This window comes from Gracilinanus agilis, chromosome 4 (genome assembly GCF_016433145.1).
Source record: "Gracilinanus agilis isolate LMUSP501 chromosome 4, AgileGrace, whole genome shotgun sequence".
Classification (NCBI taxonomy): Eukaryota; Metazoa; Chordata; class Mammalia; order Didelphimorphia; family Didelphidae; genus Gracilinanus; species Gracilinanus agilis.
This window is the reverse complement of record NC_058133.1, coordinates 205,742,722-205,754,864: the sequence shown is the minus strand read 5'-3', so window position 1 is coordinate 205,754,864 and position 12,143 is coordinate 205,742,722. Positions and strand designations below refer to the sequence as shown.

The 12,143-nt window shown below is 44.1% G+C and overlaps 1 protein-coding gene across 1 annotated transcript in view; it reads right to left on the bottom strand.

Moving 5' to 3' along the window:
• Positions 1-718: 718 nt before the first annotated feature.
• The window catches only part of TANC2 (tetratricopeptide repeat, ankyrin repeat and coiled-coil containing 2), a 664,538-nt gene continuing 653,113 nt past the window's right edge, over positions 719-12,143 (bottom strand). The window contains exons 26-28 of the mRNA XM_044671962.1: positions 10,741-10,887; positions 3,949-4,049; positions 719-2,657 (exon numbers count right to left, since the gene is read on the bottom strand). Coding sequence (XP_044527897.1) covers positions 719-2,657; positions 3,949-4,049; positions 10,741-10,887 — 2,187 coding nt within the window. The remainder of the gene's footprint in view (positions 2,658-3,948; positions 4,050-10,740; positions 10,888-12,143) is intronic.

The window sequence follows — 12,143 nt, the reverse complement described above, 5'->3', positions numbered from 1 at the left end:
ACTGAAAGAGTCAAAGAGCTGCCTAATCTTTATTTAAGCAAACCTGGACAGTCAATTTAGTGGCATTTCTAAACCTAGCTTCTTGGGTTTTAACCAAATAAGCAGCCTGATTTTCCTTTCCTCTCTACCCCCACCCCAAAAATATGCACACCAGAGGCAATCAGAATTATATTCTAGACCTCACTACTGCAGGAAGCTTGTTATTAAGATCCATCAGGGCAAACAACTAGCTCTTCCTTGAGGAAGGAGACAGAGCATGAATGCACAGACTGGCTGTTTGGAGAACACTGGATAAGAATGCAAAGGCAAAAAGGGCAGCACTCTCTTTTGAAAATTCCTAGAGGAAAATTAACAAGAACATCTCTGAAAAAAGGAGAGACAGTTACACAACACCACTAGGTGATCTGAAATCGATTGTCTATTTGAAAAAGCTGAGCAGTGTGACTGATCTCCCTGGGCTAAACCACACGGTATGAAAATCTCCTAGTTGGCAGCTGACGAGAGAGGGCACACAGCTGGGGTATGGACAAGAGAAACTACAATCCTGGCTTGTTGGAGGCCAGCTTCCCACTTGGCTGCATGCAAATGATTTCAGCATGTGTCTCTGAACACCACACAGAAATTACATGAGAAAGTAAGCCAGAGAACTACCCCAAATGTGGAAACCAAGCCTGGAAATGTGTGCTGAAAACATGGATCTCACTCCAACAAATGTCTTTTAAACATTAGACTCCACAAATGGTCTCTTTGGTTTGATTGGGGATGTCTGCCCTTGTCGAGAGTCCCTGGACAACTGCCTGTACAGGTTGTCCTGATACGCCTGAGCAACAGGCAGTGTCCTGGCCACCTTTACATCAGGATACGAGGCAGCTTGGCTGACTCTCTCCAAGAGGTCTCCGCGGGACCCATTAGCCAGCATCCCATGGGGACTATAATAATCATCCTCCAGCAAATGGCCATTCTGAGCATTGTTGGTTTTGTTATAAAAGGCAATGTTGCCGATTGAAGACGGCGGACTGAAGGACTCGGCCTGAGGCAGATTGCCCGGAGACGTGGGGCTGATGACGGTATCCACTGATGAAACCGCCCAGGTCCGATTCTGCTGGTGGAGGTGGGGGTACTGTTGAGTCCGGGCTGTTTTATCTATGATCCCCATGAACGGTGTGGTCCTGGACCGAGCTGGCTCACTGGGGTAGCCTCCCTGAGTGGGAGACACAGGAGACAGCTCATCGCATGCCCTGTCATACGCCGGTTTCAGCGGGATCTCCATTTGCTGAATCGAGGAGGAAGGGCGGAAGGTGGGAGTCAGATTGGAGGTGGATGATATGCTATTGCTAGAAGGAGAGAATCGGAGGCCTACGCTTTGGGAGTGCAGCAGAGGCCTGGGAGTTGGTGGGTGGGATTTGATTTCATTAGGGTTGACCGTAATGGGTCTTCTGATTAAGTGTGACACGTCGGGGGAGCCGAGCTGGCTGGAAGAGCGCTCCAGATCCAGTTTGGAGTGACACACTGGATAGTAGGAGGCTGACTGGCTGCGCCCGATCTGGGGTGTCTGACTGTACCTCACCCCTCCACGGTAGGCGGAGGAAGGTCTCTGTGGAAGGTCTTCTTTGGTCAGCCCTCCATGCTGGCAGATGGCACCTGCACTGAGGCTGGCCTGTACATGTTGCACAGGTCTTCCATCACCTACAATCCCTCCAATTGACCCTTGGTAGACCAGCCGACTCTGACTCACCCCCATCTCTCCCTGTGAAGCCTGGTATTTACTGGCCATCGAATGAGCCACTTGGCCGTAAGTGCCGGTGGGGATGACCGTGCTGGAGTGAACTGCTGAGCTGGGCTGGTTGCTTCTCACGATCTGGGCCTTGGCAGGCTGCAGTCTAAGCCCTTGCTGGGGCACGGCCACAGGAAGCTGGGGCATCTGGTATGGCCTCTGGGCCATTTTGGACAAAGGAGACTTTGGCCTTCCAGGAATCTGACTGACATTAGTTTCTTGCTGGTATCGTACAGGAGAGCCAGACTGGGACCTATAGACGCTCATGCTTTCAGCTGGAGGGCTGGCCCGGTACTGAGGGCCTCTTCGGAGAGGTGATGGGGGAGGACTTGGATATTCTTTCCCCTGCCCTCCCACGGGAGGGGGGCTGAAGCGGTAAGCTCCACCCTGATGAGCTGGGGATGTATGTGGGGGACTGGGCCTGTAATGAGAGTTCTGGTGTGTAGGGGAGAGAGCAGGAGATGTGGACTGGTAACTCTGCCTAGTGGGAGAACCTACAGAACTATTAGACCGGAAATCAAAAACCTGATGTGAGCCGAGTGGGGAGCCAGAGATGTATGCAGACTCTCGATGGGCAGGAGAGGAGGGTGGGCTCTGGATGATGGGGAGCCCCTGGGTGGGCCGAGCTTCAGTCTGTAGGCCAATGGAAACGTTTTCGACATCCTGCTCTAGGTACTCCTCTTCAAAGATGTCTTGCACAGAATAGAGATCCTCTTGCTGGGGGTCAGGCTCAGCTTCTACTGGTAATTGCTGCTGTTGCTGTTGCTGCTGTTGCATCTGTCTACACTCTTCTTCTACTCTCATCAGTAGCCGCTGGATCTCACGATTGTTTGGACACAGCTTGATGGCCTCATTCAGGTCCTCCAGTGCTGCTGAAAACTGCCTGCTTGACAAAGTGACAAACAGAGGAACTGGAATTATTCTGGATCAAAGGTCATACCAAAGACTTAGAGCACATCTCAGAGGCCTGTGGACTTTCCTGTGGGGTTATATTGCAAGGGCAACCCCTTGGCCTCTATAATTTTCAAGGAGGAGACCATTTGGGCAGTCACTTTGAGAGAATGAATCCTAGACCTCTTGTCCTACAAATTCCCAGAGGATGATTAAGGAATATTTCCACCCAGTAAGGTCTTAGAGGAAGATTTTCTCAGTGTATGATATATACAAAGCACAGGGTCCTGCCAGGGTAATGTGGAGAATGGATAGGCATAGGACTGTAATTGAAAGTAACTATGAGATAGCACGGAAACTTCTATATTTAAAGATCATGCTAATCCATCAGAAAAACCCACCTCTTCTTTGTATCCTCAATAGCCTCTGCTCTCTGTTATGGGAAAGCTAGGATGAAACACACGCAAGGTCCAAAGCTGGCCTGAGCCGTGAGGCACAGACAGTGTGCAAAAAGAGGAAATGAACTCAAAAAGCAACATTTCTATCTTCTCTATAAAGACTGTTATAAACAAAAGGGGTCCTAAGGAGATATAGATATACAGTGATGTGAATGATCTATCTGTATTCTCCCTAGCTGCAGATCACCCTTGATAGTTGTTATAATTTCCTCTTTTCTCTAACAGTTGCCCAGGGAGGACCCCTGAGAGGTTAGATGGATGTGTAACCTTTCCAGATCCAACCTGGGGTTGGATAGATTAATATAGGGCTTTTGATTTGCCTTGGATTACGTTTAAATAAACAGGAAATAGGGAAAAGAGGCTATTGGCCTATCATGAAAGAGGTCTGGCATTTTATTTTCTTGGAAAGAGTGGGAATCCAAGACAATCAGCACTAGTATCATCTCTTAACTAATACGAGAGTTTGGCTGCCTGGTGGGCCTGGAGTCTCCAGTTCTCTTTCCCTAGGAAAGCCTGAAGGCGGTGATAGGGAGTCTTGGTGATCCAGGCAGAGGGAAATCTAGGATGGTGATAAGTAGTCAGAGGCAGGAAGACCCGGGCTCAGAGTTCTTGTGCTTTCCCTGAGCCCCTCTTACCAAGGGAAAGCAGCTGGGCATGACAAAGGGTATTTTCCTTGGTGCTTCTGTTCTATCTCCCAGCAAGACCACCCCACTTAGGATGTGTGTGTGTGTGTGTGTGTAGTGGGATGGGGAGGAGAAAGGGCCACACCCCAACCCGAGAAGGATCTCAGTGTCTCTCTTGCTTTCCTTCCTTTTCCTTTCTCACCTGCTGCTCCGTTTTGCTCTTGCTCTTGCATAGTAAGCTTCATAAGATTTCGGTTTCAGCTCCAGGGCTTTAGTAGCAAATTCCTCCGCCATTCCAAAATCCTGTTATCACAACAGGTGTGTAGATGAGTCATTTAAGAGATGTGGATAATAAACAACTTGGGAATAAAAAAATCAGATGCATTTTTTTTATGTTTGTGGACATAACCCTTAGGATTTTATGTTTGTGGATATAACCCTTGGGACTTATGGCTTAAAGGGCATGGCTAAAGGTAGAAAACTGTTTCAGGGGAGCCATTTATTCTGTATACTCTGCGTCCCTTTACCTGGAGACCACTGTCTTGGAAGTAGAAAGTCACCCATTTCAGATTTTCTTTATTCTGCCTCTCCTAACCTGGTTCCTTCTAGAAGTCAGAAAGCCGACAAGTTTTTCTCTATATATACATAGCTCAAAGAGATGCTCCGATTTGCAATCCTATGGAACCACTGTTCTGAACTATTTATTCCTTCATCTATGTCAATGATTCCCAAAATGGGTGCTACCGCCCCCTGGTGGGTGCTATAGCGATCCAGGGAAGCGGTGATGGCCCACAGGTACATTTATCTTTCCTATTAATTGCTATTAAAATTAAAAAAAAAATTAATTTCCAGCGGGCTAAGTAAGATTTTTGGCCAAAAAAGTTTGGGAACCACTGATCTAGGTGGTTCCCCTTCCATATTTTTTCAGTTGTCTTGTTGTATATACATATACACACACACACACATATATATATATAGTTTCTCCTCTAATAGAATCTTATTGCTGGAAGGAACCATGGGGTTCATTCTTACAGACATGGAAACAAGTCAAGAGAAATGTCCCTCCACTTTAGCAACTGGTAGAACCAGGATTCAAATTTAGGACTTTTGACTCAAACAACTATGTACAAAAAAGTTATCTACAGGGTAAATTGAAGAAAGGTGAAGCCACTAAGATTGAAGAGGCCTGGGAAGGGTTTCTTGTAGAAAATGAGATTTTAGCTGAGACCTGGAGGGAGAGAATTCTACACAGAGGAGATAACGAAAATACCTTCAGTTTGGGGGATTTAGTGCCGTATGTGAGAAACAGCAAGAAGGTCAGTGTCATTGGATTACAGAGTACATGGTAGTTTTAAAAGCCAAACAGAGAATTTTATATTTGATCCTGGAAGGCACAGGGAGCCACTGAAGCTTAATTGAATGTGGGTGGAGAGGGGGTGATAACCATTAGTCATAATTTAGAAAGATTGATTTGACGGTTAAGTCATAATGGATTGGACTGAGAAGAGACTTTTGGCAGGCAGACCAACCAGCAGGCTGGTTCCAACCAGGAATGAAGTGATGATGGCCTGCACCAGGGTGACAGCAGTGCCAGAAGAAAGAAGGGAGAATAGATAAGAGAAATGAAAGGACCTGGCAACTAAATAGATATGGGAAGGTGAAAGAGAATGTGGAATCAAACATAGCACCTAGCTGGTAAGCCTGGCTGCTTAGCAAGATAATGATGAGGAAGATGGGAAGAGGGGAAGATATGGGGGGAAGATAAATGAGTTCAGGCTTAGACATGCTGAGTTTAAGATGTATGTAAGAGACATCCAGTTCAAGATGTTCCATAAGCAGTTGGAGATGAGAGGCTACAGGTCAGCAGAGAGATTAAGGCTAGACAAATAGATCTGAGAATCATCAACCTAGATAGTTGAATCTACTAGAGTTAATGACACTACCAAGTAAGAGGAAAGAAAAAGGCTCAGAACAAAGTGTTGGAGGATACCCAAATTTAGTGAGCATGACCTAGATAAAGATATAAGAGAGGTGGGAGAATTAGGAGAAAGCTGTGTTCCCAAAACTTAGAGAAGAGGGTGATCAACAGTATCAGAGGCTTTAGAGAAGTCAAGAAAGATGAGGATGGAGAAACGGCCATTAGATCTGGCAATTAAGAGAGCTCACTGGTAACTTTGGAGAAAGCCATTTCAGTGGAATTAAGTTGGAAGTCAGATGGCAGAGAATTGAGAAAGGAGTAGAAGGGAAGTGAAATGGGGCAGCTAGGTGGCTCAATGAACAGAGAACCAGACATAGAGATGGGAGGTCTTGGTTCAAATCCGACCTCAGACACTTTCTAGCTGTGTGACCCTGGGCAAGTCACTTAATCCCAATAGCCTAGCTCTTACCTCTCTTCTGCCTTGGAACAGACACTTATTGATTCTAAGATAGAAAGTAAGGGTTTTAAAAGAAAATAAAAAAAAAAAGTTAAGTGGAGGTATCAATTGTATAGATGGCCTTCTTAAGGCATCTTAAGCCACAAAAGTCAGAAGAGATATAGGATGATAGCTATTAGTGATGGATGATCAAGTGAGGGTTTCTTAAGGATGAAAACACAGGCATGTTTATAGGCAGTAGGGGAGCAGCAAATAGACAGAGAAAGGCACTGAAGATTAGTTAGAACAGTGATAACTGAAGGAACAGTTTGCTAGAAAAGGAATGAGGTCTCATGTGCAGTTTGCCTTGGCAAGGAAAAGGGTCACCTCTTGTAGAAGGGCTGAAGAAGAAACTGGCAGAAGGGATGTGAGTGAGGTGAGTTGAGGAGGACAGAAGAGGAAGCTCTTGGTGAATGATGTCCATTTTTTCAGTGAAATATGAGGTAATGTTCTCAGGTGAAAACACATGTACATGCCTTAGCTGAGGTAATGGGGAGGAGAGGGAGCCATAGGGGATTTGAGGAAGGATGAAAAAGGTTTAGAAAAGTTGCTATGTGCGTGGGATTGTGAGTCAACTAGGGCAACATGAAAAGATTATCTTATTATGACAAAGGCCCAGTTGAGATTATGTAACATAAATCTGTGGTGGCTCCAGTCTGGATGGTTTGGTGATTTTCTCTGTCCTTTCAGCAGCACACAAACTAGGACAATAGATGATGGGAGTAACCCAAGGCTGAGCCCTGGCCAGGGTGGGGCAAGATCTTGTACCAGATAAGGCGAAGGATTTGAGAAAAGAGGACATTATAAAGTTGAGGTGGTTCAGCAAGGAGTTAAGATGGGAAAGATAGGACGGTATAGTCAGTGTAAGATGATAGCCTGGGTTAGAACTGAGAGGTGGAGGGGTTGGAGGTCTCAGTGAGAAAAAAAGAACAGGTTTGGAGGAAGAAGAGGACTGTGATCAGATAAAGGAATTTTAGATGCTGACCATATAAGTGATGCATTTGTAGGTAGCTGATGGCAATATCAAACACCTGACTTTTTCATGTGAGGCTAAAGTGGGGTGGAGGAATAGACCATGGGAAATGAGTACACAGAGGAACTGAAAAGTTAGGGTATTTGAAGGAATATTAATGTGTATGTTGAAGACTCCTGATATAAGGGCAAAAGCTGGTGTGGAGAGAAAGATAACATGCCAGGAACTGAATTCAATGAGGAAGGGAAGATAACCGAGCAGAGGCAGAATCTGGAAGTAGGAATGGGGAACGAGGAATATTCTGACTTTACCATATATCCAAACAGTCAGATTTGGGGAAGAAATGAATGGAAATGTAAACAGTGATAGAAAGGGTACAAAGGAATTGGTGTCAGGTCTCAGTGAGTACAAGAAGATGGAGAAAGGTATAGGTTTATGATTAAAACAAGTTTGGAACTTATGGAACAGGCATTCCAGAGGGCACTAGGGAAAGGAGGGGATAGTTTTAGAGTGGGATACTGATTTGAGGGGGACAGAAATAAGAGAGCCAACCTTGGGGGATTAAGAACAAGGTGTGAACAATGGTAGCTGGGAATTTAGAATCTCTGGGATGGAAGGGAAGGGGGAAAGGAACAAGCATTTATTAAGCACCTCCTATGAGCCAGGCACTGTACTAAGTCCTTTTAGAAATATATCATTTGAGGGGGCAGCTGGGTTTGATTTGATTGAGAACCAGGCCTAGAGACAGGAGGTCCTAGGTTCAAATCTGGCCTCAGACACTTCCCAGTCATGTGACCCTGTGCAAGTCACTTGACCCCCATTGCCTAACCCTTACCACTCTTCTGCTTTGGAGCCAATACATAGTATTGACTCCAAGGTGGAAAGTAAGGGTTTAAAAAAGAAAAAGAAATATATCATTTGATGTTCAAAGCAATCATGGGAAGTAGGTGCTATCCCCCACTTTATGGTTGAGGAAACTGAGGTTAAATGACTTGTCAAGGTCACGGAGCCAACAAGTGTCTGAGACTAAACTCTGGTCTCCTTCACTCTATATCCAATGCACTATACATTATGCCACCTAGCTGCCTGAAGAGGGAATGACAGAATGGAAGAATTTTGATTAGAGAAAAATGAGTTCAGGTAGATTACAGGTTTAAAGGGGTTTAGCCTGGGGGTGGAGTTGTCTAAGGATGTCAAGCAGCAGTATTTAGCTGGAAAATAGAGTGAGAGTTCTCTAAGCATTGAGGATGTAATTGCTTAGAGGTCATTCTAGGTGGCTGGTGAGATTGCATGGAACAAAGGGCTCCAGCTCAAGGCAGCTACACGTGGGGCTCTGAATTGGGTGAACTGCCTTTTCTCTCTCTGAGGACCCCAGGGAATACCTTCCAGAGAAGCTCTGCAGACTGAGCAGAACCCAGGATTTTCATTTATTTATTTATTAAAAATTTTATTTTGAATATTTTCCCATAGTTACATATTTCATGTTCTTTCCCTCTCTCCCAAACTCCCCTAACCCCCCTTAGCCGACGCACAACTCCACTGAGAACCCAGGAATTCTAAAGGACCTTGAAAGAGAAGCTCCTTTTCCCCTAATGCCAAAGGCTTTGTTTCAGAATAGGACACTTTCTTTCATGCTAGTACTGGCTCCAGCCTTGCTTGAAAATCAGTGCTAGTGAAAACTAAAGGCTGTGGGGCATACAAGAAGGGTCTTTAAAAGCCAGAGAGTGGGAAAGGCCTTCAGTTCAGTTGTTGTCAACTCTTTGTGACTCCATCTGAGGTTTTGTGGCAAAGATACTGGAGTAGTTTGCCATTTCTTTCTTCAGCTCATTATTTACAGATGAGGAACTGAGGCAAGCAGGGATAAGTGATTTGCCCAGGGTCATGTAGCTAATAAGCAGATTTAGTTTTTTTAGTATCATTTTGAAAGAAAAAAAAATGAGGCAAGTAAAATGGCAAGACCCTTGAAGTCTGGTCTCACTTCTTTGGCTTCCTTGCTATAGTACCAACATATTTTCAATGGCTGAAGAATACTTCTGTCACTCTTTCTCCTTTCTCTGCAATAGAAATTACTTAGTCTAAGACAACCTCAAGCTTTATCTGATTTACAGTCACCTCTCCTTCCCTGATGGGATCATGAATCATAACCCTTTTCTTCTATAGAAACACCTTGGGGATAACTTCAGTGTCTGAAACAAAAGCAGGAAGTACTAAAGAAAAATTCTGGGGACCTTCTCCCCATCAAGATCTCTTTTATTCCCAAACTTCTGATTAGAGAAAAAAGGACTACCTACACAAGTCATCTGTATTAAGATACTTGGCAGTATGTATTAAGATACTTGGCAGATACAGTACTGGGCTTGCTGTCAGAAAAACCTGGGTTCAAATCCTGCCTTAGATGTTTGTGACTTTAAGCAATTTGGTTAATCTCTTAGTGCCTTAGTTTCTTTAGCTATAAAGCAAGGGGGCTGGATTTTATAGCCTCTGAGGTCCCCTATAGCTCTAAATCTATTATCTTTTTTTTTTTTAATTTTAAACCCTTAACTTCTGTGTATTGACTTATAGGTAGAAGATTGGTAAGGGTAGGCAATGTGGGTCAAGTGACTTGCCCAGGGTTACACAGGTGGGAAGTGTCTGAGGCCGGATTTGAACCTAGGACCTCCTGTCTCTAGGCCTGGCTCTCAATCCACTGAGCTACCCAGCTGCCCCCTAAATCTATTATCTTTTGATCTTTTTCACTGAGGACCAAATCATGAACTCTTGTCTATTAACACTTGTTTTGGGTTAATTTCCACTCTGTCTCTCTCTCTCTCACTCTTTCACCTTACCTTCTTAGTATCAATTCAACTAGCAATTGGGGTTAAGTGACTTGTTCAGGGTCACACAACTAAGAAGAGTCTGAGGTCAGATTTGAACCCAAGTCTTCCTGATTCCAGGCCTACTGATCTATCCACTGTGCCACCTAGCTGCCCCTTTAATCTGCTTTCCTTAGAACTCAGAGGCCTAAGTTCCTTAGACTAAATTGTGTTAGATGTTCAAAAAATAGAAACATATGACGAGAATTATTTCTCAACTGGTAGAAGGAAATGTGGGGGATGAAGGATTCTGGAATGAAAAGAAGCACTTAGGAATCAATTCAAGACTGAACTCTTGGAAGCTGAACTCCCTGAAGTCCATGGCCCCAAGCTCCTCTTTTTAGACCTTCTATACATATAGGGACAGCTTTAGAAAATACATAATCAATCAGTTCCAATTCTTTAGGGATTTAAGTGGAATTTCCGAAATTATTGCTCTCATTTCCCAAAGAGGAAATCCAGCATCATGAAAAATCATAAAACTAAAACATACAATGATAATTCTTTCCTGATTTTGACCCTAAATGTTTTCAAACTTTTGTCTGGCCAGTGCTCTGCACTTAGATGGTATTTAATGAAAGTTTCTTGAATTGCTTACTTTCAAATGATAAACAGCAGTGCTCCATGGACAGCCAGGTTCTAAGTGGCAGAGATACGTTTCAGAGGCCCAATAAGAGCTGGTGCAATAAGATGATCTATTTAGCATGCAGCTTATAAGGTGTAAGAAAAGAGCTGGGACAAGTCATACTACTTACATTCATTTTCCTGCGACATCTGGAGAGGTTGAGGAGGAGAGAGACTTTTAATTCCCGGAAAGTTTTCAAATCTTCACCAAACCCTTCCCTGGGAAATTTCTTCAGGGCATACTGGTAACGCTGGGCTGCTTCTTTCACTTTACCTTTCTATGATTAGTACACAATGGTGAAAAACACTCATTAGTTTGCTGAACAGCTATGGCAACCTTGTCCCCACTCTCCTTTTCATCAAAGCAGCTGTGCTGGCCAGCTAATCCCCTAACTTCCTTTCTGTCTGTCATTTCTAACCCCTAGGCCTGGGGAAAGAACAGGGCTAACCTCAGCTTTGATGATGGGGGACATGAAGGCTGAATCTGTCAGGGAACAAACCAGGCTGGAAAAATAAAACTTACTGATAGAATACTTATGGGTTAGAAAAACTGAGATTCAAAAGGTGTGCTTCCTTAATGTATTGCTGTCATGGAATTGTCCAGAATCTTGTGATGGAAAGACATCTGGAGTCAGTCCACATTCCATCCTATTAAGGCAGCAACAATTCAGCAAAAAGGTCCCTTCCCTGAGGGGGGATAAATGCTCTTACTTTAGGGGCATAATCCACACCAGGTTTGAGGGACACATATGAATAATGACGGTGTCAACTTTATGGCTATTCCATACTCATCTTAGACCTAAAGCCCACTTAGGCAGAGCTCATTGTTCCTTCTCTCTGAAAAATACGTAATTCTTTTCTGTTTTTGGCCTTTGGAAATGCTAGGGTGGAGTTGACTTCCTGTAAGATTTCTACAACTGACTTTTTAGAGGAAATATTACTATCTGAAGTCCTCGTTTGTTAGCCTTTAACAGGAAGTTATTTTTTCTCACAAAGGATGGGAAAAATAGAAGTAGCCCAGATATTCCTTCTAGTCCCTAAGAGATGGAAGAAAATAACCTTCAGTTTCCTTTCCCTATTCCAGAGGAAAAAGAGTGGTAGAAAGCAGTGAAGCTGGACAACTTGGTAATAAGGGGGAATTATAAAAGAATCATTTGCTAAGTGGCCTATGGGAAAATCAGCATTGTAGCAGAACCCAGTTTGGGTGGACTGTGCTACCTTGTGGCCACAGGAAACTTTAAATGTTCCCAGGTTTACATCTCTAGAAATCAGGCAGGAGAGAGATTGAGAAATGCTTGTAGCTGGGCCCTTTTGTCCCTTTGAGCTGGCCTTCCTAGTGCCATAACCAGCACTACTGAAATCCTATCAAGGATTATATGGATAAAGAGTAGGTCTATGATTTCACTGGTGCTAAGAACTCTCACATGAGCAAAATTCCTCTTACCAGTGCTGGTTGGCACCTTCTCTGCTGCCTAATATAGTCTTAGAGAATTACCTAGAACACTGAAAGAGTGATTTTCCCAGCATCATATAG